Genomic DNA, 23,374 nt, shown 5'->3' on the forward strand with positions numbered 1-23,374 from the left:
ACTTGCATAGTCATGTTTTATCATGATACCGTGTCGCACACGTAAGTGGATAGAGACGATCAGTAGCGACCCTTACATGACACATCGGACATGAAGGACAATACGGCAGAGGAAGTGTCATGTGCCATATAGTACCAGTATTCACGTGTTAAGATATGTAGAACCAATATCGTATGCACATTTTATTAGGTGTTTACAAAGTAGTCACGTTTACCGTAACATCATGTAGCGTATTAAGAAAGGTAGAGACGATTTATAGGGCATTTAGATTTCATGTGTATTTGCAATCAAATTTGTGCTTCACTAAAAAATAAATTGAGTACTTCAATAAAGAACCATCATGTCCAATTTTTAAAATACAATCAACAAGAAAATTGTCTTCGTAAAGAAACATCGATAAAGTGAGGAATATTTCTACCTCTATTCGGTGCCCACTAAAACCTTTGCCTCATAGCCAGTTCTTGGGGTGGGGGGTACATGGCCACCCCTGCCACTGACAATCTCCGCTATAGAAACAGTAAATCGACTACTGTTCATTGATTTTCAGAGAAAATTAGTATGCCTGGCCCTCTTGATTAGTTGCTCAAGCAGACTGCCAGGGTGTGGGTATGAACAACAGCTAACATCATGGGTAAACAAGAAAACAAAGCCACCAGATCCCGAATGCAAATTAACATCTCTGAGATGCTAACCAAAGAAATATTCGCTTCGATCGAAGACATAAAACCCATATGATACAGTTGCACGTCTAACCACAGTGGCACAGTGTTACATAATTACAGTACAAAACACCAGCCGGCCCCCTTCCTCCTTCCGTGTATGGTGCACCTACCCTGCTGCTATACACGCACCGCCGCGCTCTCCGCGACTCCGCCGGCCTGCGCGTCAAGCCGGTGCGAAACGGTCCATGAGCATGCACACCACGGAATCCGAGTCGGAGAGCACGCCGCTGTTCCGCCTCCTCTTCTCCTGGACAGCAACGCCCTTCGTCCCGCTCTCAGCCACGGCGCCAACGCCACCGTCACCCTGATGGCTCCGGCCGGCTTCCACACCGACGACCTGCGCCTCCTCAGGCCGGCCAATCTTGGCGAACGCCTCCAGCGAGACACCAACCGCTCCAGCCATCCCTGCACTCGTCTCAGCTGCGCCGGCCTGCTCTCACTCTACACACTAGACACCGGAAAGAACAAGGTTCTTGCGCTACTAGCTCCTTTTCCACTTGGCTGCTTTGGTAGCCACGAGGCTCTGGGTGCTCTACTTATACGCGCGTCCGGGGCTCTGGAGGCGTGGCGTTCTCCACGACGGGCTACGGGGAGTGGTAATCGTCGTCGCTGACCGCTTCGGGGCCGGGGCCACGGCCACGCCCTCGCCTTCGCCCATGTGACGGCGTGGCGCCCGCGCGGCCATCGTGTGGTGGCTGGCCGCCGAGGGATCCGCGCGCGGGCCGGTGATGGATATACCGGTGCCAGCCGTGCCGCGGCCCCGCGCGGGCGGGCGAAGGGATATCTCTCCTGATTCCGCGCGCGGATGCGGATCGCCGACCGACGGGCGGAGGCCATCGCCATCCGCTCCGTGTTCGAGTTCCGGCTTGCGTAGCGGAGGAGTATTTGATTCGGGGAATCAGATGGAGGCTCAACAAGCGGTCCGCGGCGATGTACTGTTTGTGAGGTGCAACCGTGCAAGGACATCCATCTCCTTGCCACACGGTCTTGGTCGGAGTTTCACGGGAACCGCGATGGCATCCGCCCGTGGTATATGCCGGCCGGAAGCCCGAAAACGCACAAGCGCTCTTGTGTTTTTACTAAAGTTTCGTGCATTTGTTCGACTGCATAACGTTATATGGGTTTCCCCTTGGTCTAGGGTAGCAGGCTAGTCGATCGATCATCAAACTCGTGACAATTATCTCTTCCGTCGTATGGTCATCTCTGAGTTCCCCCGACAGGTGTTAAAACAGGAGCAGGAGAGTCAAGAGATCTTCTTTGGATGCTACGAAGCAAAAATATCTCCGTGTGTGTGTAAAGATTATTGACAAATGACAAGTATCTGAGATCAAATATCCCGTTTATAGTCGAGTGGTGGTGGTGAGTTTACAGCTCCCTCGCTTCTACTTGGATCCTATCGGTATCCTCTTTGCTGTGTTCTAGCACATGAAAACGAACTTGATCTGAGGCATCAGGCCATCTCGATGTATCAGTGACGTTCAGAAAATACAAACATCATTTGATGTTTCAGAACATTGCAAGAAACTGCACAACGATTACGTGGTAAGTGGTAACCTACTATATCTTTGATTACAGATTCGGTCATATATGTTCAAAAGATCTACTGCCCGAAGCAATCGACTAGGATGGACAAGAAAGCGTCCTCCTGGACGAACGCCGGCGCGCCACCACCAGAAGCAGCAGCAGCCTGCTTCTCGGCAGCGTTCATCACAACCAGGGCACCGTCAGCCGCAGGCACACCAACTCCATCGCAGATCGTAGCGGCGCTGCTGCTCCCACAAGATTGAGGCCGCCGAGCCGTGCCGCGTCCCTTCCGTGCGCCACCGGCCACCGACCAGCTGAACGCCTGTGCGCCCCTGGTCCGAGCCATCCTCTCGCGCTCCAGCGTCCAAATATCTATCAGGCTTGACATCGCGATCGTAGCAGCAGGAGAACTGGGACAGGCAGCTGATGAGGTGAATGCGAAGAAGCGAGAGATTTGCCGAGGGAGCTACCGACGCGAACGGGCCGCTTATAGCGGTGCCCTGCACAGAGAGTGCTCCAAGGAATTGTTTGGAATCTGGGGGTCGTTCCATGCTCGGCACACAGAATTGAAGCTGCAGCCGGTGTGAGTGAGAGACTGATCAACTAACTGCGGCTTTTCAGTCTGCGTGCCCACAGGCATCCGATATCCGGGGGCGTGTAGCATAAGTCGGCAGAAAGTTTAGCCTGTCAGTTGCTATCCGTAACACGCGCCTCGGCTCGATAGGCCGCCGTGGCAGGCAGTTTCAAGCCCGGTGCCGAGCCAGTGGGTGGATTCGTGCGATTACCGTGGGCTCGATGACAGCAGCTCCGGCATATTTGTCAGAGTCTCATGGACTATTCTGCTGCTGTTGCTATCACTTCTGCTCCTGAATTGCTTTCCGTGTGGAACGTTTTGCGGGTGTGGTTATGCACAGTAGAAGGCCACACATCCGGCGACTGGCCTGCAGCCTGGGCCGCAAAATCAAGTGGAGTAACAGCTTATTAGAGTTGGTGATATCATATACATGGAAGAGCGTCCGAAAATTAAAATAGTCATAACTCTTAAACTGAACCTTCAAAACAAATTTTGATTGTACCGTTAAATTTTTTATAACAAGATCGTTTGGAGAATATTTTTTAAAATTTTTTTAGATACAAATTAATTAGTTATGACTATTGCGAACAAATGTTTGAACACCACAAATAAATAACTATGTTCTACGAAAAAAAAATTAAATATGTTGTGGAGGAAGCGAGGACTTTGGGTCGAGCGGGCTTCCAAGGACTCCGCTCGTTGATGCAGCTTTGAGTACCTTAGGTCGTGGTGTTTCTTTTTCAGTTTGTGGTTTACAGCCTGACCAAATCAAGTCTTTTTTCTTTTTGCGTGGTCGTGTATCTTGGTTGTACATGTTCAAACTTCTCCTTTTTAATGAAAAATGTGATATCCACGTCTTTAAAAAAATCTACGGTAGAGAATGGGTAGAGAATGGGAAAAGGAGGGAAAAAAATAGAGAAGCAAGAAAGAAAATTACCGTGGGCCTCTAGCTGCATGCTGAGCCTACAACTCGCACGCACGTCGGCCTGCATGCACCACCTAGTAAAGCATCGCTCCGAAATCAAAAACCACAATAAACAGTATAATTGGGCCGAAATAATTAATAGTGGGCCAAACTGAACAGGAAGCCGGACCAAGGCGTCGGACCGGTCCGCTGAAGGTGATGACGGCACAACTGTCGCGTACGCGACGTATTCGCGACGGCCTTTTGTCTCTTGGTAGACCGATGTCGCTGTCGTGGCTTTTGCCGCGTGATAAGAAGCTTGGTGGGCCGCAAACTGGCATGGTGATTGGGCAAAACGCATGACACGGCGGCGGCGTTGCTTGCTAGCGGAGGAAAAGCCGGAAACCCCCCGAAAGAACCAAAGCGCGTGGCGTGGAAGAAAGACGGCCGGCGCCGGTTGCTGCTCAGACGGCCATCGCGGCATCGCCTCCCGTAGCCCGAGGCTTCGTCCGCCGTTGCTAGTTTGCGACCCTATCGGAATCTCGATGGCTTCCACAGTATAGCACGGTGCTCCGGCCACGCGACCGGCTCTGTCGTCGTCCCATCGCCTCCGGTATGCTGCAACGCCCTCGTCTCTTGTTTCTTGAGCACGGTACGGTGACCGTCAGTCGTCTCGAGAGAGGACGCAACACATCCAGCTTCTCTCTCAAGTTATTTGAATTTGAAATCCATGCGGCGGGGTACAAATAAGCACCTAGGGATGTCAATGGGTGCGGAGGTGAGGTGGGGTGGAGTAAAATTCCGCCCTCAACAAGACCGGCAACACTCGATCGCACCCGTCCTCAGACAGACCCGTGGGTGAAACGACACACCCGCACCCGCACCCACAGGTCGCCCTCGGGTTTCGGTTCGCCCATGGGTACAACAAACAATATATATCAACATGATCGCACGATATCAGGCAATATATAATGATAAGATGCAGTAGCACAAGATGATGGAGTTGGATCTCTAGATGCAGTAGCACAAGATGCATAGGAGCGGGCCACTAGACAGCGCGTCTGCTGGCTCCGTGCCTCTGCCTCCGCGTACAGGAGGCCAGGAGCTGGGAACTGGGGATGGCGGCGTGGATAAAGGGAGGGAGAGGGATTGAGGGGAAGGGAGTGATTGAGTGAGTGAATGTGTAATCTTGATTCTTAGGTTGGACCAAATTCATGGTACAAAGGATCATGTGTCATGAGGTGAACTAGAATATACCTTGTTATGATGGGCCTCATTGAGCACCCACGGGTAAAAATTCACACCCATACCCAACCCATCTTAACGCGGGGTCGGGTCAGGTCTAGACCCACTAGTAGAATTTTGCACCCACGCCTGCACCCATCGGGTGTGAAACCCACGGACGCCCGCATCCATGGGTCCGACTGCCATCTCTACCTGTATCTTGGTAAAGTCCAAAAACATATGATTCACACGCTCCCAAGGGATCGATTAAAGCACTCTCGAAACTTTATAGATTTCGTTCCTCCATGCCAACTATAAAATCCATGGGATTTCTTCATTCACTTTGATCCATCAACACGGTTAGCTGAGCGAAACCAGAAAGAATTTGATTACGTACGTTCCTTTTTGTCACAGGTATTTTAGGCTAAGTTCTTCCGGGCGCTCCATGCTCCAGTCCTGCCTCCCGAGGGAGATCTCCAGGTTCGGCGCGTACATGTCGTCTGCCAGCAGCTCCACGCTTGCAAGGGACGGAGAAGAAGAGCTCGCTGGGCTCGAGCAGTTTGTAGCCACCGCTTCAGATCTTGCGTGCAGTCCCATAGCAAGGTGACGATTTACCTCTTCTTGAGCTGCCTGATACATTACCATGACAATACATGCATGCATAAATAACAGTTTTTTCCTCCAAAGGAATATATGTGAATGCCAGCACTATCCCATATACTATTTCAATTCAGAGCGATGATATACACTTCTTCAGAGGAGCAGTATACTTTTTATACTCCACGTACTATATGTCCTGATATCAGTATAGTGTTTTTTTGATATAGTGTCATGCCTAGTCAAACAGTATAGTGCAAAAAGAGCTGCCAAATCACGTGGCTTGCGTGCATGGTGGAATTACCACAGCCTTTTCGTTTGTCTGCATCAGACACAATATAGATAGTTCTTGCGTGTGCACGTACCTGGGTATCTTGAAGCGCTGGTGGTGAGAAATTGTGTTTCTGACACCGGTGAGCCGAGTCAACAATTGCAGCACCTTTCCCCAGCACTCCTGGTGCGTGGTCAGTCCTGTGTGCTCAACAAATTAACAGAGAGCCCTTATCAACTCCATGCACTCGCCAGTAGTACTTGTAGTAGCACACAATGTGTTAAAAAAAAGTGAAACCCACTGTTAGCCATTTAATCCGTGGTCAGAGATGCAGGTTATCAGTAGTTGCAGCAGGGCTGCGCACAGAAGATAAAAGTGTATACAGAAGGTTGCGCATCACTGCCAAATACTTCGGATTCTAAAACACGCATGGTGCATGCATATCTGCTTTATCATTGCAGACATGCACGAACTAGCTTCCATGTTTCCTTGTAGCTTTGCCCCGTGATGTTTAGTGTTGATGCACAGCGAAGGGCTCTGGTGCTGCCGCCTCTGGCGTCGTTGCTGTAGCATATGGGAACATGCATGCCTCGATTTGTCCCTACCACGCTCCGCTGCTTGCAGATGAACAGGAGGCCGGACGCCCATAGGTCAACAACTTGGAATACTGTCCCACTGTCTCTCAACTGATCCATATTTGCGTGCATGGGCACCGAACATAACCCAGAACGGCCAGAAGCCAAGCCTGCAGCATATCGCAAGACCTCCGACCCATGTCTAGCTACGCATCTTCTGCCATGGATCCCCTGTGTGTCCTATTGATCTGCAGCAGCTTCTTTCTTTCCTCGAGAAACGTGTGGTTGGTTTGTACTTAACCTAGACTCACTATGCTCATATTAATTGTTATATTAGCTTCCAACGATTTAAGCTGGTCAGGAGACAGAACTCCATTCCGTCCAGCTGAATGATACATGCACAGATAGCTGGTGAGTTCTGAGGTCTATGGGTCGATTGACCATATGATCGCATCAGTGAACTGCGACCAAGAGATGAGAGAGAGAGAGAGAGGGTGACAGGGATGGTGAGCACCTCACAGCACGGAGCGTGATGATGGCTGGGGCCTGGGGCTAACGGACGCGGACGCGGACAAGGAGAAGCGTGCATGGATGCGTGACGACACGGGGAAGAGGTCGGCAGGGGGACATATGGGCTACAGCGAAAACACTTGTTGTCGCTCAGTCCATGCCTGGGATAAATATATATGCTACTCCAGATTTTATCAGAGATTAGGGGGTGGATCGAGAACTGAGGTGCAGTCTGGACTCTGGAGAGAGGACATGCTCGCAGGAAAATGGGGTATAGTAAGCATTTTTCTCCATGACATTCTAGCGCTGAATATTGCTGGTCAGCTCAAGTATAATATTGATGGATTTTTAACATGTATAACATAGAATAATATTAATTCGTTCCATAATTTTGTGAGAGCTAGTACAGTAAGCAATGGTTATTTGAGACCTTCAAGTGTTCCACTGACCACTAGCCAATCAATTTGACAATTGCTTTTTCAATCAATGATTATTTGATAATAGGTTTTTTTGGGCAGAGTTTGACTACAATTTTTTAAAGCTTCATATTTTAGCTCCAAGAATTTATGTCAGTGAAGTTACGGGCCGGATACACCGAAAGTATTTGGATGATGCATCTTGTTTTTATTACTTAGACTAGAAATAATGACTTAGCAAACCTGTATTTTAGCCTACAAACTCTAGATGAGATGTGCATGTGGGACTTGGGAAGCCTCTGGCAAACCGGGTCAATTTATATAATGGTGAGGCGCCTATGATAAATGTCAATATCAAGATCTATCGAACCGATCTCTCATAGACATGATGTGTGAACGTGTCTATGCCTGTGGTGGTGCGGGCGTGTGCAAGCGTCCTTCGAAGAACCACATGCACCTATAGGCTATAGTATAGTATTGTTTTGAACCGAATCCATCTTCTTCTGATACAGTATAATATACAATCTACTAGCTAGTATATTATTCATATATAGTGTACAATATACTCGGCTTACTCCAAGAGCATCTGTATCATTTCTTTAAGCAGGTGATCAGGCCTTTTGTTATTTACAAATGGCAACAAAAGAGTAGCTGCTGCATGCGTCAAACATAAGCACATTTCATGTGCATTCTGTTTTTCTCCTCTTGTTATTAAGAGCTATATGCCTATATCTATACTAGTAACAGATTCAATAAAAGGCTGCAATTTGACTAAGGCCGATAGCAAAATCAGTAAGCATTATCGCTCCTACGAATACGATAAATAAAGAACATATATGCAAACTGATCGAGCTAATTTGAGCATACTCGATCCAGAGATTTTTCTAATGCGTGAAAACAAAGTCGCAAATCCTTGAAGCTTTGTGTGTGCACATGCATTGTTTTTCGAAAATTTAAACTAGGCAACATATGCAGACCAATGTTAAGTCGTTGGTCAGAGCAGAAGCGACGACTGTAAAACCCAGTGATAGCAGTAACAATAGTACACAGATAAGTGATGAATGAAGGTGACATGCGGAGACAGACCTCGGGGGAATGGGTGGAGGAGGTGGCGGTGCTGCCGCGAGTGGAGCAGTTGCTGGTGGCGCACAGAGGAAGTGAGCAGCGGAAGTAGTCGCCGCAGCAGGCGGCGCAGAGCCCGCCGAAGGAGAGCTGCAGATCCCAACCATGTCGTCACATGCTGCTGGCACCGGTACCACTACCACCCCACCCCCAGCAGCAGCACCACCTCCTGCTGCTGCCGCGGCCGCCGCCGCTTCCATCCCTGTCGCCGTCGTCCTCTGCAGCGGCAACGCTTCGCCTGCGACCACAATGCTCGAACGATCGGCCATTGCACGCACGGCATGAAATAGGACTACATTGCACGTACGTCCATGATCTGCGCTAGCTTTGTTCGAGTTACATACCTGTGGCGATGTGTAACGATCTGTCTGTGCTCTTCACCGTCCTATACATCTGCAAGTCAAGGGGAGGACGGAAACGGATTAGTTATCATGATGTTTTGGTTAGTTTTTTGTGTCGCGTATGTGCGAGAAGGTGCACGATATGATGAAAGTATCATGTGCGTCTTGTTTACTCTCTCCATTGCGGCCAAGCTAGATGCCGTTTGTTTGTCACCTAGCACTTGACCAATGCAAGATTCACCAGGGACAAAAGTAGTTTACCAGTAAGAACACCCACAAAAGTGGTGAAAAAAAACAAAAAGGAGCCATCATCATGCAAAAAGATTTACGATGTTCTCATTCCGTGTTTGCGTATCAGTGTATGGTGTTAGCTAATCTATATATGCCATTAGTTTTTCTTGTTTTCTTTCTGCACGTATACCTGAAGGTGGCTCTTGACATGCGCCAGCGTCAGATCCTTGACGTTCATCAGCTCCAGCACCGACTTCGGAGTCGCTCCTGCCGGCAGTCAGAGACGGCGCGGCAGCCACAAGAACGGATCGCGCACGCGCCAGAAAGATCGTCAGAGAATTGAGCATAAAGAATAAGCTTATGCAGAAGCAAAATAAGGGGAATGCAAGCATCTCAGATCATGCGAAATCAGTGGCGCGAATGCTATATAAGCTTACTCTCATGGCCGCCGAGGAGCTCCACGGCGTGCACGAAGCGCGCGTGGAGCGCGGTGGTCCAGCGCATCCGCGGCGCCCGGGCGCTCCGCTTCGTCGATCCGCCTGGCAGGGACGCCCTGGTGGCAGCGCGCTTGAACGCGCATCCCTGCGGCTCGAGGTGGCCTCGGCGTCCGGCCGCGTCGCCGCCGCGCGCCGCTGGCGTGCCGAGCCCCAGGCTGAGGCCCGGGGGCTCCGCGACGGGGCTAGGGTTTGCGAAGAACCCTACCTCGCCGCTTCCTTCAGCGTGCGGGGCCGTGCTTGGCTCTGCCAACGGAGGCCTCGCCACCGCCAGCGCGTCACAAGCAGCGGCTGACGAGGCGGCTGGTGGGCTTATCCCGAGGGAGAGATTCGGCAGGTTCCTTTGCAGCATTGGAGGATCTCAAGCAATGGAAAGTCACAGCCTTGCAGCTACCTCAACGATCAAAATGGAGGACGGAATCAAGCTCCTAGCCAATCCACGACTTCTTGCTTCTTGGGATCAGGCGATCATATACTTGTTGAATCAAGCGGAGGCCATGGAGGGGTAGGAAGTAGTTATATCAGCGGTGGTCCGGCCGGTGATCAAAGAAGAGGAAAGAAGGTAGTAGAAAGAGAGAGGGAGGGAGAGGAAAGGAGATGAGGAGAGAGATGGGCAAAGTCTGGACAGTGGTACAGTCACTGAGAAAGAGAAAGAGAGTGTGGGGAAGGGATGGTGGATTTGAGCAAAGTGGCAAGTGAAAAGGAGCGAGAGAGAGCCACAGAGGGGAAAGGAGATGCTTAGAGCCTGGGGGTAGTGATGAGGGGCAAAAGAAGCTGTGGTGATTAGGTCATGAGTGGTGTATGATTTGGTCCCTTGGGAATGCTGCTTAAAGAAGGGTGTAGCATGTAAGCTTTGGAGGGGCAGGGGCGCAGGGCGCATAAGCTGAAGGCACTGTACTTGAAGGCCATAATGGTGCTACAGTCGCTGTTCCTGGCCGCCTTCATGTGCAATCTGACATTGGAACGTATGTACGGTGGTGGTATGTGGTGAATGTTCAAAACGTAGCTCGTCCCTCGTACCATGATGTTTCAGGTGGGCAAATTACTTTATACTCTACCTGTTGACTGGAGCTGGGAGAAGAGAATATTTTTTTTATCATGAAAAACAGCTTTTTCAAGAAAATTTATTTGGTGCTGCTGATCACTTACCGATGAAAAAACATTTTGTTTGTTCATGATCTATGTCGCCATGTGAGAAGTGAACAAGTGCAACGTCATGGTTTGACCGGGACAGTTCATTCCACTACACTGACCGTTATTTTCCCCCATTATATGCTAGCAATGTATCGGTTTTTTTTTCATGAACTCTCAGAACATATTTCATTAAGGGGTCGGGGAGGAGGAGCGTAATGTTAGGTTAATGATATGTAGGTTATTTTGGATGCCAAGAGGTACTAAAGTAATTTCCATGCAATAAAACACATCGGTGGTCAACAGTCTAAGAGCTGGACACTATGTTAGTAGGACAATAAAGCACAATAGACAAAGTGTGTGGGCTCCAATTCTGGTTTTCACAGTCCTGCCAGCATATATTTAGTGTGGTTTTAGATATCCTATCTAGTAGGAGTGCTACACATAAGGGGCTACCATATATGCTTATTTAGCCAAAACCCAACAGTTGATGAGTGATTTTAGAGCGCTTGTCTAGCGCTTGACTTGAGATGGGTCTTCTTATCTGCTGGTGACCGGTGAGGGAGCGAGTGCAAGCAAGCCACTGAATTGAATAAACATGGTAGGGTCTGAGTGTCTGACACCAATCCAAGCCAGCCAGGGCTACCCATTGTGCTAGCTGCAAAGATAGGTCTCACCTTTTGATCTGAAGGATGGTCTTGGTCTGCAGCTGCAGTGCAGGACCAAGGAAGGTGTGTAAAACGGGCTGACGCCGGCCCCTTTGGGGGTGGACGTTTTCAGCAAAGCAGAAGCATAATGGCCCCCGGGCGAGGCCGCTGGGGATCTTTCCATATTCATGAAAGGGAAAAGGGTTCTCCCGTTCGATCCCGTCCGCCGTGGCCGTGTGGGACGCCGGACGCTGCCCTGCCCGCTGCCCCGGCTGCAGGGCGTAGTGAATGTGGCGGAATGCGACAACACGGTGCGGAGCACTAGCTGCCGCGCGCTCTGCCCTGCTAGCTGGTACGAGCGAGAGCGAGAGGCATGGAGAGTGACACCGGAGAGAAGAGTTGTTGCTTGCATCGTCTAGCTAGCCAGGTAGCAAGATGATGATGATGGTGACAAGGTGTAGCCATCTATCCTTCTTCACTCGCTCACTCAGCAAGAACAAAGGCTGTCCTGTAATGTTTCACATAAACAGGATGCAGTGGTTTGTTGCTGACAGTTGAAAGTGTCAAACATGCCATATTTGGGGAACCTAAACACCGTCCGAGAATCGCAAGCATTTGTGAATTGTGCGCCTGAAGATATCATAGCAGCCGACGAGCAATCCACCCTGCCGAATCAGCACGCACGTGTGTCAGTCACGTGAGCGCGCGCAAGGGATCGCCAATATACTACGGCCGATCGATCGCCCAGGAGAGAGATAGCAGGGGGGCAAAAAGTACGGCTCCTACATTCCGATCTCGTCGTCTTCGCATAACCTAATCGCCCAATCAGCCGCCTAAGCAAGCCCCCCCCGGAAACAACCATCGGAAGAGAACAACAAGGACTCCTCGCGGCACACGAAGGAAAAGGCGCCCGGCGCGGCGCAGTACGGCGACTCCGACCGCCCCGCGCTGGGCCGTAGCGCGGTGGCACGCGCGCCGGGCGCGCGGCCGGGGAGATGGCAACAAGCCGGAGGAACTTCTCGAGGCGGCTAAACAAATGGGGCGAGGGGAATTTTGATCCGCCCCCGGGTCAGCGCCTAACGCGGCGTGTTCCTCGCGCAAAAGGCTCGCGCGGCTTTTCGATAGATCGCCACTGCCGCGCACGGGCCCCCGTGCGCGCGCGTTTAATGGTGGTGGCTCTTAGCCGCATGCATGCGCCTGTGCGCGCGCCGTGTTGGTATGTGCGTGCCGTGATCTTGGTCCGGGGCGCCGCGGGTACGCCGCTTGGCTTTCTTTACTCGGTGACTCGGTGTTGCGAGTCGGTAGCCCTGTCTGCCCCTGGCTGCCTGTATGCATGGCTGTGTGGTCGTGTCTAGTGGAGTAGTTGTAGCGTGTACTGACAGTACTGTACTTTTCCAGTCTACGATGTCACGTTGTGTCGAGGAATACGCTCGTACGTATGTCGCCAAACCGATGTGTATATGTACGTACATGTACTGATACATATGCAGGCCCTACGTGGACCTAGCTACTGCGTGCGAACACATGTCCGGGGCAAATGGCATTATTCCGAGCAGTCAAAAGTCGGTACTGAAAAGCGCTACAGCAGGGAGCCGCGGGGCCGACGACCCTGACTGCCGGCATCTTCTCTTAGGTAAAGGTAAAATCTATGCGTGTGCTACATGCATGTGTTCACCAAGAGGCAACGCAATAGCAAGCGTTGGGTTGGGCACTTGCGGTGTACCAAAAAGGACCTTGGTAGTGGGAGGACCATACTAAAATCAGAGAGCGCCGCTCGCTCGTGTTGACTCCACCGATTAGTTCGAGACTCTCCGTACACACACCCAGATGGCATGGATATCCAGTCCATTGTTTTTTCACTCCTGCACGCATGATGATGGATTATGCGGACCATCGTGCATGGTGATCGTGTGTCCATCGTGCACTGGAGAAGAACCTGAGATCCCAGGTCGCACGCTAACAATGCAAGACTCCTAGGGGAGTAGCACACACGCCCTGCGCTACGTCGCAATCGTCTCCCCCCAATTATTCGCGCTGCGCACCGCTGCACCTGCACGTACTCGATGGCGCGCGTGGACCTCGCCTAGGACTAGGAGCCTTGTGTGGTCTCCCCCTTGCTCTGCGCCCTCTCCTTCCTTTCTTCGAAAGCCGCAGTGGTCGGTGCCGGGCAGTGGGCACGTACTGCTGGTCGAGCGCGACGTGGTGGTGGCCGCCTCCTCCAACCAAAAGCTGCCGCGCCGAGCAGCCCCGCGCGCATGTGCCCAGCCACACACGCAGCGCGGTGGGAGCGCATGATTGATCGGCCAGCTCGTCCGGCCGCGGTTCCCGGCGCGGAGGCGTCCAGCAACGGCCAGCCGGCCGAGGGGACCGTGGCCCCGGGGCGTGGCCGCGTGGGGTGGTTTCGTTTTCCGGCCGTTTCGGTGGGAGGTCGCTGCCTTTCTCCGCGCGATCATTGCGAGTTTCGCTTAGCTTACGTTTTGCCGGCTCGAGGGGTCGCGGCGGTGGGCGGTGGCCTCAGGATGGACGGGCCGGGGTGATTGGGGCGGACCACGACCCGGAAATCCATGATGATTTCCCCACCACTGCTGGTGCTGGTGCCTGGTACCCTGACGGGTTTTGGGGGCACGACTGCGCTAGCCGAACTACGGTGTCAGCTGACTGACGGAAGCCAGGCGAGCAACAGCGGGTGTGAGTGTGTGACAAGGCCACGGAGTTTTGTTGGGTTGGGGTGGTCATGCGTTACGCGACAACAGGCGCGCGTCCAAGGAGTAGCGGCCGAGTTGCAGGAGAGGAGCTGTTCGTCAGGTGTTTCGCAGAAGACACGTACGTTGCCATGGACCGTTCTTCCGAGCCCAGCACTGGCTTTTGTTTTCCCCAGACCCGGGTCAATTGTTACATTCAGTCCCCAGTGCGGGTACGGGTAAGCATTTTTCATCAGGGTAGCCAACTTTTTTGTTTTCGAAGGAGCTCAACACCCGATTGCCCGATTGTACCACAAGAACAAGAACATTGAAGAACAGAAAAAAAGAGAGTAGAATACAACAAAGGAAGTACAAGTTATTTACCTCGATAGCCTTGAAACCTTCTCGATTTGTATCTATCTGATATTCTGATGATCTGATAACACGGTAAGTCTTCGGTGATGTAATGTTGTCGGATGCCCAGTTTCACAAAAGAGGCCTTTGTGCTACGCAAGTTCAGGCCCATTAATTAGCCCATCACAAGTACAAAAGCCCATTAATTCCCCAACATACTTAGCTCGACCTGGTCCGACTCGAGCCCAATTTTACCCCACAGCGCGTCTCCCCCAATCGTCTCGCACGTACGGTCTCAGGCGCCTCGGCCTCGCCGCTGCACAGACGCTGGAGACGACGGCGGCGGCGAGATGACGGTGTTCCACTTCCTCAACTGCGCCTTCCTCACCTTCGGTCCCCACGTCGTCTACTACTCTGCCACCCCCCTGTAACTCCCTTCCCTTACTTCCTTTCTCTCGTGCTCTCTCTCTCTGAGATCCGTATGCTAAACACGCGAGATCTGCGTGTGTTGCGCGATCTGGGAGCTTTGCCGCGTGATCTGCACCGAGGAGCACGAACGCCTGATGGTGCGCGTTCTTGATGTGATCCGGGCCTGTGGGATGTGGTTTTAGTCAGTACAATTGCAGTGAATTTTGCTCAGTTGAGTTGGGTTGGCATGAGACACTGAGACAAGTTCCGTGTGTGCTGGCTTACTTATGTTGCACTGTTCGTTGGGATTCATAGCTTAGCTTGAGTGGATTGTGGTGTTCGAATCGAAACTGGTTAGCTGACCATTTTTACTAGCAGTACCTGTTACGTTAACTTCATGCCTACACTCTTTTGTGTGTTGGGAGGGGAATATTAGGTGGAAGATGCTGGTGAGCTGCACCAATATGAAATGATGCTACTGACTGTATGGAAGAACACTTCAATCTTGTGGAAGTAAATTCTTATTGGATCTATATTGTCAGTAGAGAGTAACCACATGATAATAATATAAATCTGTCAAGTGAATTCTGGAGGGGAATGGATTATTCAAACAACGTAATAACAGGGTGACCAAGTAAATTATATCAAATGGTTGTTAGTATGGCCTTTCTGTCGGTGTTTCGTACCGCCAACTAGTGATTGTACGCCGCTCTCTCCTCACTTCCAATGGCTAGCACACAAGAGACAAGGAGTATATACTGGTTCGGGAAGATCCTTTCGTCCAGTTTCGGCAGGAGTCGTGTTCCTTGGATCAAGCGCACTGGGCTTACAACAGGGTGCTTGCAAGCAAGCGTTCGTGCGATGTGTGGCTGTATGCGTCGAATGCGAGAGAGAGTGAAAGGAGGCCTGGTTCCCTTTATATAGGCTAGGGACCGGGCAACAACGTTGAGAAATGGAGGGGGTCCCCGACCTCAGAGGTTGGGGGTTGTGGCGTGGTCAGGTCTTCCTTGCACCAAGAGGCCTCCTTGTCCTGTCCCGTTGGCTGGTCGTGGGTTTCGCACGCCTTGTACGGTGGCTTCTGCGCCGCGTGGGGTGCTTACGCACGGCCCGACCTACTCCGTGGCGTGCTCCTGTCCTATCCGTCAACTCCGTGGTAGTGAACGGGACGGGTGCTGTTGCTGTCGTCCGTACTGGTGATGAATGGGCGGGCCTTGATTAGTGGCCTGGACGGGGCGTGCCGCTCGTCCCGGCTTTCCTCGACCTCTTTAGTGTGCTCACGGCAGCTCCTCGCCGTAACGTCTGTCACTAGGTCCCACCTCACCTGCGGGACAGTATCGGGCCTGGCGCGGTGGCATGGCCTTGATCTTGACGGGTCTCGTTGACGGCGAAGGCGATGATGACGCCGGGGCGTGTGGGCGCGTACGGCCGCGCGTTGCCTCATCCTGCAGGCGGTCTGAAGGGTGTAGCCTCACCCTCAGACCCCCTGGTTAAAGGTCAGCTCCCCTCGCCTGGTCATGTCTCCGGCGTGGGGCAATGCCTCTTGTATAGCGCAGGTCTTCCTGAGTCAAGGAGTGGGTAAGGCGCCGTGGGCCCCTTGCGGGCCCCGCCCCCGAGCCGGTTGAGCCAGCGAGTCATGGCTCTTGGCTTCCGACCAAGGGAGGTTGGGTGGTGGGCTTCAACGTCGTCTGGGCCATTTCCAGGATGCTTCTAGCTGTTGGTCCTTTGGCTTTTTGGTGCCTGGTTGCCTTAAGCCCCGTTCCTGAGGGTACCCCGAACCTGTCACTTTCTTTCTGTAGTTGCAAGGTTGTGGTGCTGTTCTTTTTTCAGTGGCATTAAGGTCTGAATATCTCATTTCCCATCTAATGCAACGGTCACATCCAGTTCAACTAAACCCTGCTTATTTTTCAACTGTCACCCACTTGAGCAATGAGAGTGTCTACCCATGATCCATGGAACATTTAAATAAGTTAGATGAATTCTTGGCCTAGTTTTATCTGAATGTATACCCTAGTTGACCTAGTTTAATCTGAGCATAGATGAACACACTTCTGTATCCATAGGTCCCTTTTACTACACTTTCTTATCCTTTCATTTGTTTCAGGTCAGAGTATGATACAATCGGCACTTCTGTAAAAGCGGCTGTTGTTTATCTTGGAACTGCACTTGTAAAGGTCAGCAAACAGTCCAGGATTCTTATGTCTTCTGAAACTTAAAATGATAAAGGGTTTACATCTAGTGCACAATCATGGGAAAACAGATCTTTTTATTTGGGCAGCAAATAACATGAAGAATTCCAGAAGGAAAAAACAAAGAGATGTGGATTGTGGATTACTGAGTTATTCTAGAACCTTTCAACATTTTCAACTTCAAACTAAAGATGTCAGATGAAACATAGATAAGGAAAAAAATTTGCAAGTGTACTGTGGACACTGGATATGTAATACCAGCCCCTTTTCCCTTTGATTTATCTTTGTCATATATTCACATTTTTACTACTCTTATGTCTTGATATAGAGTGGCAGAACTCAAAACGTTGTACATATGTAAAATAATTTGAGGGGCCTATGCCTAGTTTTTTGGATTTCTTTTGGTGTTAGTTTGATATACGAGAACTGTTTTTTGTCATTAGTTCACTTAGTCATGCTTTGGCATAGATACCTCACAAAAAGAAAATTTGACTGTACCATGATTCTTAAGCCAACTTATTTACCATTCATGGATATCATGTTCTCCATTTGATTTTTTTTCTAGTTCAAATCATTTATATCATGTTATCTTGCCTCCTTGCATCTACCTTTTCCGATTCATATTTTCCCTGACACTATGTTTTCCTTAGTAATAAGTTTAACATAATTCTGCAACATTTATGCACACTTTTGACTTTCTGAAATAAACTTTTGCGTTGGGGGTTAACATGATGCATAACAAACAGCTTTTTCTTTGACTGCTATTAAAGAAAGTAGTGAACATTTCTTGAATTCAATTCTTTCTGCATGGTATAAACTGGTATTGCTCCCCGTTATACAGTTTTCTTTGTATTGTTATTCTTTGAAGAAAAGTGGGCAAGTTCAAACTTTTCCTGTTCTGATGTATCCAAGATAAATTGTTTGAAGTTTTTGTACTTAATTTCAGTGGATGGCATTACCTATTGTCTTCCTTGCCATGCTATATTTCTATACCTACTACTATCATGATCTACTTGTGACCAAAGTTAGTGAATTGGTTGCTAACATTGCTATATCGTATTGGCAGCTTGTTTGCTTAGCAACATTGCTCAAAGTACCTGAGAATGATAGCTTTGATCCCTATCAGGTATATTTGCTTTTCTTGGCACACAAAATATACTTTGATACCATGTTCTTGGCGTCCTCTAATATATCTTGTTCTTTCAAATTGCAGGAGTTAATGAAAGTTTTTATTGGGTTCATTGATGTAGCTGGACTATATTTTGCTCTGACACAGTTGACTCACAGAAACATCTCTCAGAATCATAAGTTCCAGGCTGTTGGTCTTGGTAAGTACAGAGTTCTCGCTGACATTTGATTCATGTCATCAAACAGCGTCCATGGGGATATTTATTCTTGCATCTCCATTCTGTGCCTTTCCTATTTTTCCTTGCGTACAATGTGCTGAAAAATATCTGCTTAGCCTTTTCTATGTGGCCATCTTGAGTTGCGCTGAATTTAGTTTTCCATGATATGGCTTTGGCTTGGATACAAAAGCGCACTTAGACTTATTGGTTACTGACAGTGGTTACCAGAAATTCAACAGCATGTCCTTTTGTTTGTTGCTCTGCATAATTGTGGAAGAATGTGTGGTTTTGTACTTTTCCCATCTAAGATAACTTTGTTGTGATTTATCATCGATGTGTTGGTGTTTTCAGGTTGGGCTTTTGCTGATTCGGTTCTGCACCGACTGGCACCTCTGTGGATTGGGGCAAGAGGGCTTGAATTTACGTGGGAGTTCATATTTCAAGGAATTGAAGCAAATGCTAATCTTGTATGCCACTCCGTAGTGTCAGATTCCTTGTTTTGAAGAGACCAGCTTCCTAGTGCTACAACTCATCATGTTTATTTAACATAGTTGTTGACAAGAAGACTGCTGATTTGTGTTTCTCTACAGGTGATGACCCTCTCCCTTGCTGCATTGGGATCATTGATGTGGCTTAGGAAGAACAAGCCTAGGACTTTGGTTCCAATAATTTATGCATGTGCTCTGCTCTTGGCAACAATGCCATCTATCACAAGGTAAAGCATCCCTATCATGCTCCACTTTGTTTGTGTTCTTATTTCCCCCTTTTTCTGAAATAAAAATGTTTTATTATGAGAAATAATAAATTTAGATGTGTGTGTCTACTTTTTGCTGTTACCTACGTCTTTATTAAATTATTGTGGCGTTATATGTATTAACTTGAGATAAAGGCTCTGTTGCTGCTGCTACTAATTTGAACTGGGGAAGATTATCTGTTCAATTAACAGCGTGCTTTACACCTGACCAATTAGATAACCATGGTACTTGATGTCCAATTCAGAACAATTTTTATATATTCCTTTTTCAGATTTTCCTTAACCCTTAACTGTTCGCAATTTAGAAGTCCTAATTTTCCTTGTCCGTTGGATGCATAATCATTTTGTGCAAGGTCCCATACTCCCATGAATACCGTGAACCTTTTCTCGCACTAGTTGTGAACCAAACTAAGTGTTTGAATTAAGTATCCAGGCAAATGCTTTGTTTTGAGTTTTCTGTTGAATTCCAGTATACGAGTGTCTAGGTTTGGTAATTGATCTTAGCCTTTGGGGGGTTATGGTATTTCACCAGTGATCGGAACATATCATTCTTTACTCGTACCATTTGATCTGATTATTTAGTTGCTTTGCTGTGACTTGCACGTTCCATGCTTTCTAGATATTTCGCTTATTGTTTACTGGGCTAAACATGCTCACCAATATCGCAGTTACTTGAGAAGATCACTGGAGTGGCAGACACCAAAGGTGGTTGGCTTCGAGCTATTCTCCTCGCTTGTTATGGCTTTCATCAGCTGGCAGCTGTTCTCGGCTTGTCAGAGACCGTTGTAGTGAGTCGACGATAGCAGTCTCAGTTTTACCTACAGTTTGACGCTCTTGAAGGTGCCTCCTGATGTATGTCAAGAATTAGGATGATCCTTGAGCCCTTCCGCTACAAAGCTTTCTTCGTCTTTGATTATAGAACATTTTACTTAGAATCATCTGTTGTGAGTTGCAGAGCAGAAATCCATGCCTCAAATGAGTGGTTATGTAACAGATGCTATTCAAGGCATTTGAGCGGAAAGAGTTTTCTTTTTAATCTTGCTGTGCATTTCATATCCTATGTTTGAGTCGCATCATCTAGCGTATAGATCGTATAATTCAGTTATCTTATCAGAATGCAAGAATAAAAGCATTGGTTGCATCTCTCCCTCCTGCCACTTAGCTGTACATGATTTGATTTGCAAGACGTGGATGTGTATGCACTGTGATTTCAGAGTCGCAGAACTGACTGGAGTCCTTTTATATGTGAACACCTCAAGATCAATTGCGGGCCTCGACCCCAAAAACATGTTTGCACGGTATTCATCAATTGTCATGGATACATACCGAAGTAAATTCAATCAAAAACATACATCGCGTTTTATATATCACGGTTTATATGAGGCAGCGGCGACAGATTGGCTGCTGCTGCTACCAGGGCGGGCGCGCGCGTCCATCCCTACTCGGACTCCTCGACGGCGGCCTCCACCCGGAGCAGCACGAAGCCGACGGCGACGCCGACGAGCACGAGGCCGTTCATGATGGCGGCGATCCTGAAGATCTCCGCCGCGGCGTTCATCTGGGCGCCGAACGCGCTGCCGCGCCGCGTCTTGCCGGCGGGGCTGAGCGAGGCGACGATCTTGGCGAAGGAGTAGTCGGCGGTCTTGCGCATGCCGAGCATGGTGACCTTGTTGAGCCCCTTGAGGCCGCTGTAGGCGTTCATGCCCTCCACGTACGTGACGCCGCCGGACGACCTCTTCTTGGCCGCCGGGGCCGCCAGCGACGGGATCGTTGCCACGGCGAACGACGCCATTCCTGCGCTCTCGGTGGGCTAGAGCCTGCGAGTCGACAGCGGACGAGCAAAGTGAGAATTGCAACGCACGGCAACGTCGTGACGCGCTGTGATGCAGGGAACGGGAAGAATGCGGCATGGACGGAACGACGCTTACCTTTTTCCTGTGGCTCGTGAGCAAGAGTGTGGCGGCTATGGTGGTGGATGGCTTGGGCGGGCGGGTGGGATCGCGCATTTGTACGGGAGATCAGGGGAGGATAAGGCGGGGCGGGGAATGGACGGTTGCCAAAGGGAAGTTTATCCTTGGTGGTGACATGGAGGAGGTCCATTTGGTGGCCAGAGGGATCCTGATTGGCCAGGGATGGTCCACTCGTCTATGTTTTCGTCTTACTTTTTCCGGAGGCGTCCGTGGAATGCACACGCACACGCTGGCTGCTCCTCGTTAACGGCCAGCTATTTTACTATACACGATACTAGCATGTACTACTGTTCGTAAATGATTGATCAAAATTAATTATATACTACTAAAAGTTTTACCTGTGGTATGGTAGTAGTACAAGGGTACGGTACCCAGAAATCTTTTGGACAAAAAAACATTTATCCAAACTGAGTTACTTAGAGTGCTAGAAGAAGAGGAATTATATTGGCATAAAAGATCCAATACAAACTGATTGTTGAAAGGGGATAACAACACTAACTACTTTCACAAAATCGCTAATGGAAAGAAGAGGAAAAAAATCTATATTCTGTTTAAAAAAGGTGGAGTGAACATCGAAGGGGATGAGAATATCCTAAAACATACCACACAATACCATAAAGATCTGTTTGGACCCTCCGAAAGTCCTCATTTAAACTTGATGCTGGCTGAAAAAGTGACTATTGAGGAAAACAACCTCCTCTTTTCGTGAACACGCAGGAAAGCTGCATATCTTTGTATTAAGAAGGAAAGAACATTAGAAATGTTACAACGCGAGCTAACCGGGCACACGCACACGGAATTACAACGCGGGCCAACCGGGCACACGCACACGGAATTACAACGCAGGCTAATCGGGCGCACACACATGGATTCACACTCGAACCCACAAACCTAGACACAACCACTCTCTTGAACTTGCCAAAAGATACAACCTCGTCAAGGGTGCTAAAGGTCTCAGAACTGCAAATGTGGCAAAGCATCCACCCAGACATTAGGATCACGGCGGCAAAGCGTCCGCCCGAACACAACAACGGTGGCAAAGCATCCAGCCAACCAGCACGATCATGGCGGCAAAGCATTCGCTCGAAGCAACCAACGGCGGCAAAGCATCCGCTAGAGAAGAGGGGGCGGCAAAGCATCCGCCAGACGACGATGACCTAAGCAACCCGGGCGAGGTGGACGAATCGAAGCGAAAACAAGCGCAGAAGAAGACACTTCCCAGGGAGAACAGACGACCACCACGAGGACCCTGACCGGCCGGAGACGACTAGGAGCGACGTTCAGCAACGATCCCTTCAGTGACGGCAGCAAGAACCTGCTGAGCTTCCAAGATGACGCCTCAAAGGAGGGAGCGACGCTGCTGGCGCCGTTGTCGTCCGACCAACACGGTCAAGGCTTTCACCCGGAAGCTCATCGTAGGGGAGGGAAAGGGGGAATGAATGACGCCTTCAAGAACGGAAGCGGTGCCCGAGGGTGTCGCCGTCATTGACCCGCAAGCAGGCATAAGGCTTTCACCTACACCCTGTTCCCTCCCCAGAAATCACCGCCGCCACCAGAAGCACGGGGATCACCGGGCGCCAAGGAGTCGAAGGAAGCCGCCACATAGCCGGTTGTCCGGTCCCCCCGCCGGCGGAAGATGGCGCAACCACTAGAGAGGGGTTGGGAGGGAGGGGGGCGGCCACCCGGCCGGTCACACAGCGGCGGCGCATGGAGCCCCGCCCTCGACGGACCCGACAGCCAGGGAGGAACGCGGCCACCCTCGCCACCCGCCCATCGGCAGCGAAAGGGGCGGCAAGGGGAGGGACGCGGATCCGACCGCCGTATAGGCAGCAGCCTCCCGGCCGTGGTCCCCTGTCCTCCAGATGGTGGAATTGGAAGAACGCGGCGGTCATCATCGAGGAAGGGACCCCTACGCCAGGGATGTGTAGATCCGAGCTCAGGGGAGGTGGATCTGCTAACGGCGGTCGACGGTCGGCGGCCGGCGACCGCCGGCGCCTAGGGTTTGCGGAGTGGGAGTGGAGAGGGAGAGAGGAGGAGGGAAGGGGAGGGAGAGAGCGTGACGCGGGGCCGGCTTTGGCGGCAGCCGCCGGAGTTAGGCGGGTAGGCGGGCTGCTGGTGTTGAGCTATCGCCTCTGAGTCGCCCCTTTTGGAGCGCTCAAGAGGCCCTCCTCCTTCCATATCTATCATCCGAAAACAAACTCCTCACAAGACCTTTCTCGGTAGAAGAAATTAAAAAAGTGGTTTTCTTGGAGAAGAATACTGCCCCAGGGCCTGATCACCTGCCGATTGAGTTTTGTCAATCTGGATGGGAGATCATAAAAACAGATTTAATAGACATGTTCTTTGAGGAACACAAGTTAGATGTGGAAAGGTTAAACTATGGAGTTATCAC

General features: G+C 50.1%; 4 protein-coding genes across 4 annotated transcripts; 1 reads left to right on the top strand and 3 right to left on the bottom strand.

Annotated features, from left to right (window-relative positions):
- Window positions 1-662: 662 nt before the first annotated feature.
- Window positions 663-1,240, bottom strand: LOC101781321. Its single transcript, XM_004981584.3, has one exon. The coding sequence runs from the start codon at window positions 1,123-1,125 to the stop codon at window positions 886-888; it is 240 nt and encodes a 79-aa protein (XP_004981641.1). The 5' UTR covers window positions 1,126-1,240; the 3' UTR covers window positions 663-885.
- A 3,971-nt stretch (window positions 1,241-5,211) lies between these two features.
- On the bottom strand, window positions 5,212-10,293 carry LOC101782113 (probable transcription factor RL9). The gene is made up of 6 exons (XM_004981586.2): window positions 9,449-10,293; window positions 9,202-9,278; window positions 8,784-8,832; window positions 8,404-8,677; window positions 5,911-6,016; window positions 5,212-5,578 (listed from the first exon to the last, which is right to left on the bottom strand). The coding sequence occupies exons 1-6, from the start codon at window positions 9,855-9,857 to the stop codon at window positions 5,357-5,359; spliced, it is 1,137 nt and encodes a 378-aa protein (XP_004981643.1). The 5' UTR covers window positions 9,858-10,293; the 3' UTR covers window positions 5,212-5,356.
- Window positions 10,294-14,558: 4,265 nt separating this feature from the next.
- LOC101782936 (transmembrane protein 147) lies at window positions 14,559-20,125 on the top strand. The gene is made up of 7 exons (XM_004981588.3): window positions 14,559-14,745; window positions 16,828-16,897; window positions 17,979-18,038; window positions 18,126-18,240; window positions 18,610-18,725; window positions 18,849-18,973; window positions 19,681-20,125. The coding sequence occupies exons 1-7, from the start codon at window positions 14,669-14,671 to the stop codon at window positions 19,799-19,801; spliced, it is 684 nt and encodes a 227-aa protein (XP_004981645.1). The 5' UTR covers window positions 14,559-14,668; the 3' UTR covers window positions 19,802-20,125.
- Window positions 20,126-20,269: 144 nt separating this feature from the next.
- LOC101782522 lies at window positions 20,270-21,054 on the bottom strand. Its single transcript, XM_004981587.4, has 2 exons — window positions 20,941-21,054; window positions 20,270-20,829 (listed from the first exon to the last, which is right to left on the bottom strand). The coding sequence occupies exon 2, from the start codon at window positions 20,802-20,804 to the stop codon at window positions 20,451-20,453; it is 354 nt and encodes a 117-aa protein (XP_004981644.1). The 5' UTR covers window positions 20,805-20,829; window positions 20,941-21,054; the 3' UTR covers window positions 20,270-20,450.
- Window positions 21,055-23,374: the final 2,320 nt, after the last annotated feature.

This window comes from Setaria italica, chromosome IX (genome assembly GCF_000263155.2).
Source record: "Setaria italica strain Yugu1 chromosome IX, Setaria_italica_v2.0, whole genome shotgun sequence".
Classification (NCBI taxonomy): domain Eukaryota; kingdom Viridiplantae; phylum Streptophyta; class Magnoliopsida; order Poales; family Poaceae; genus Setaria; species Setaria italica.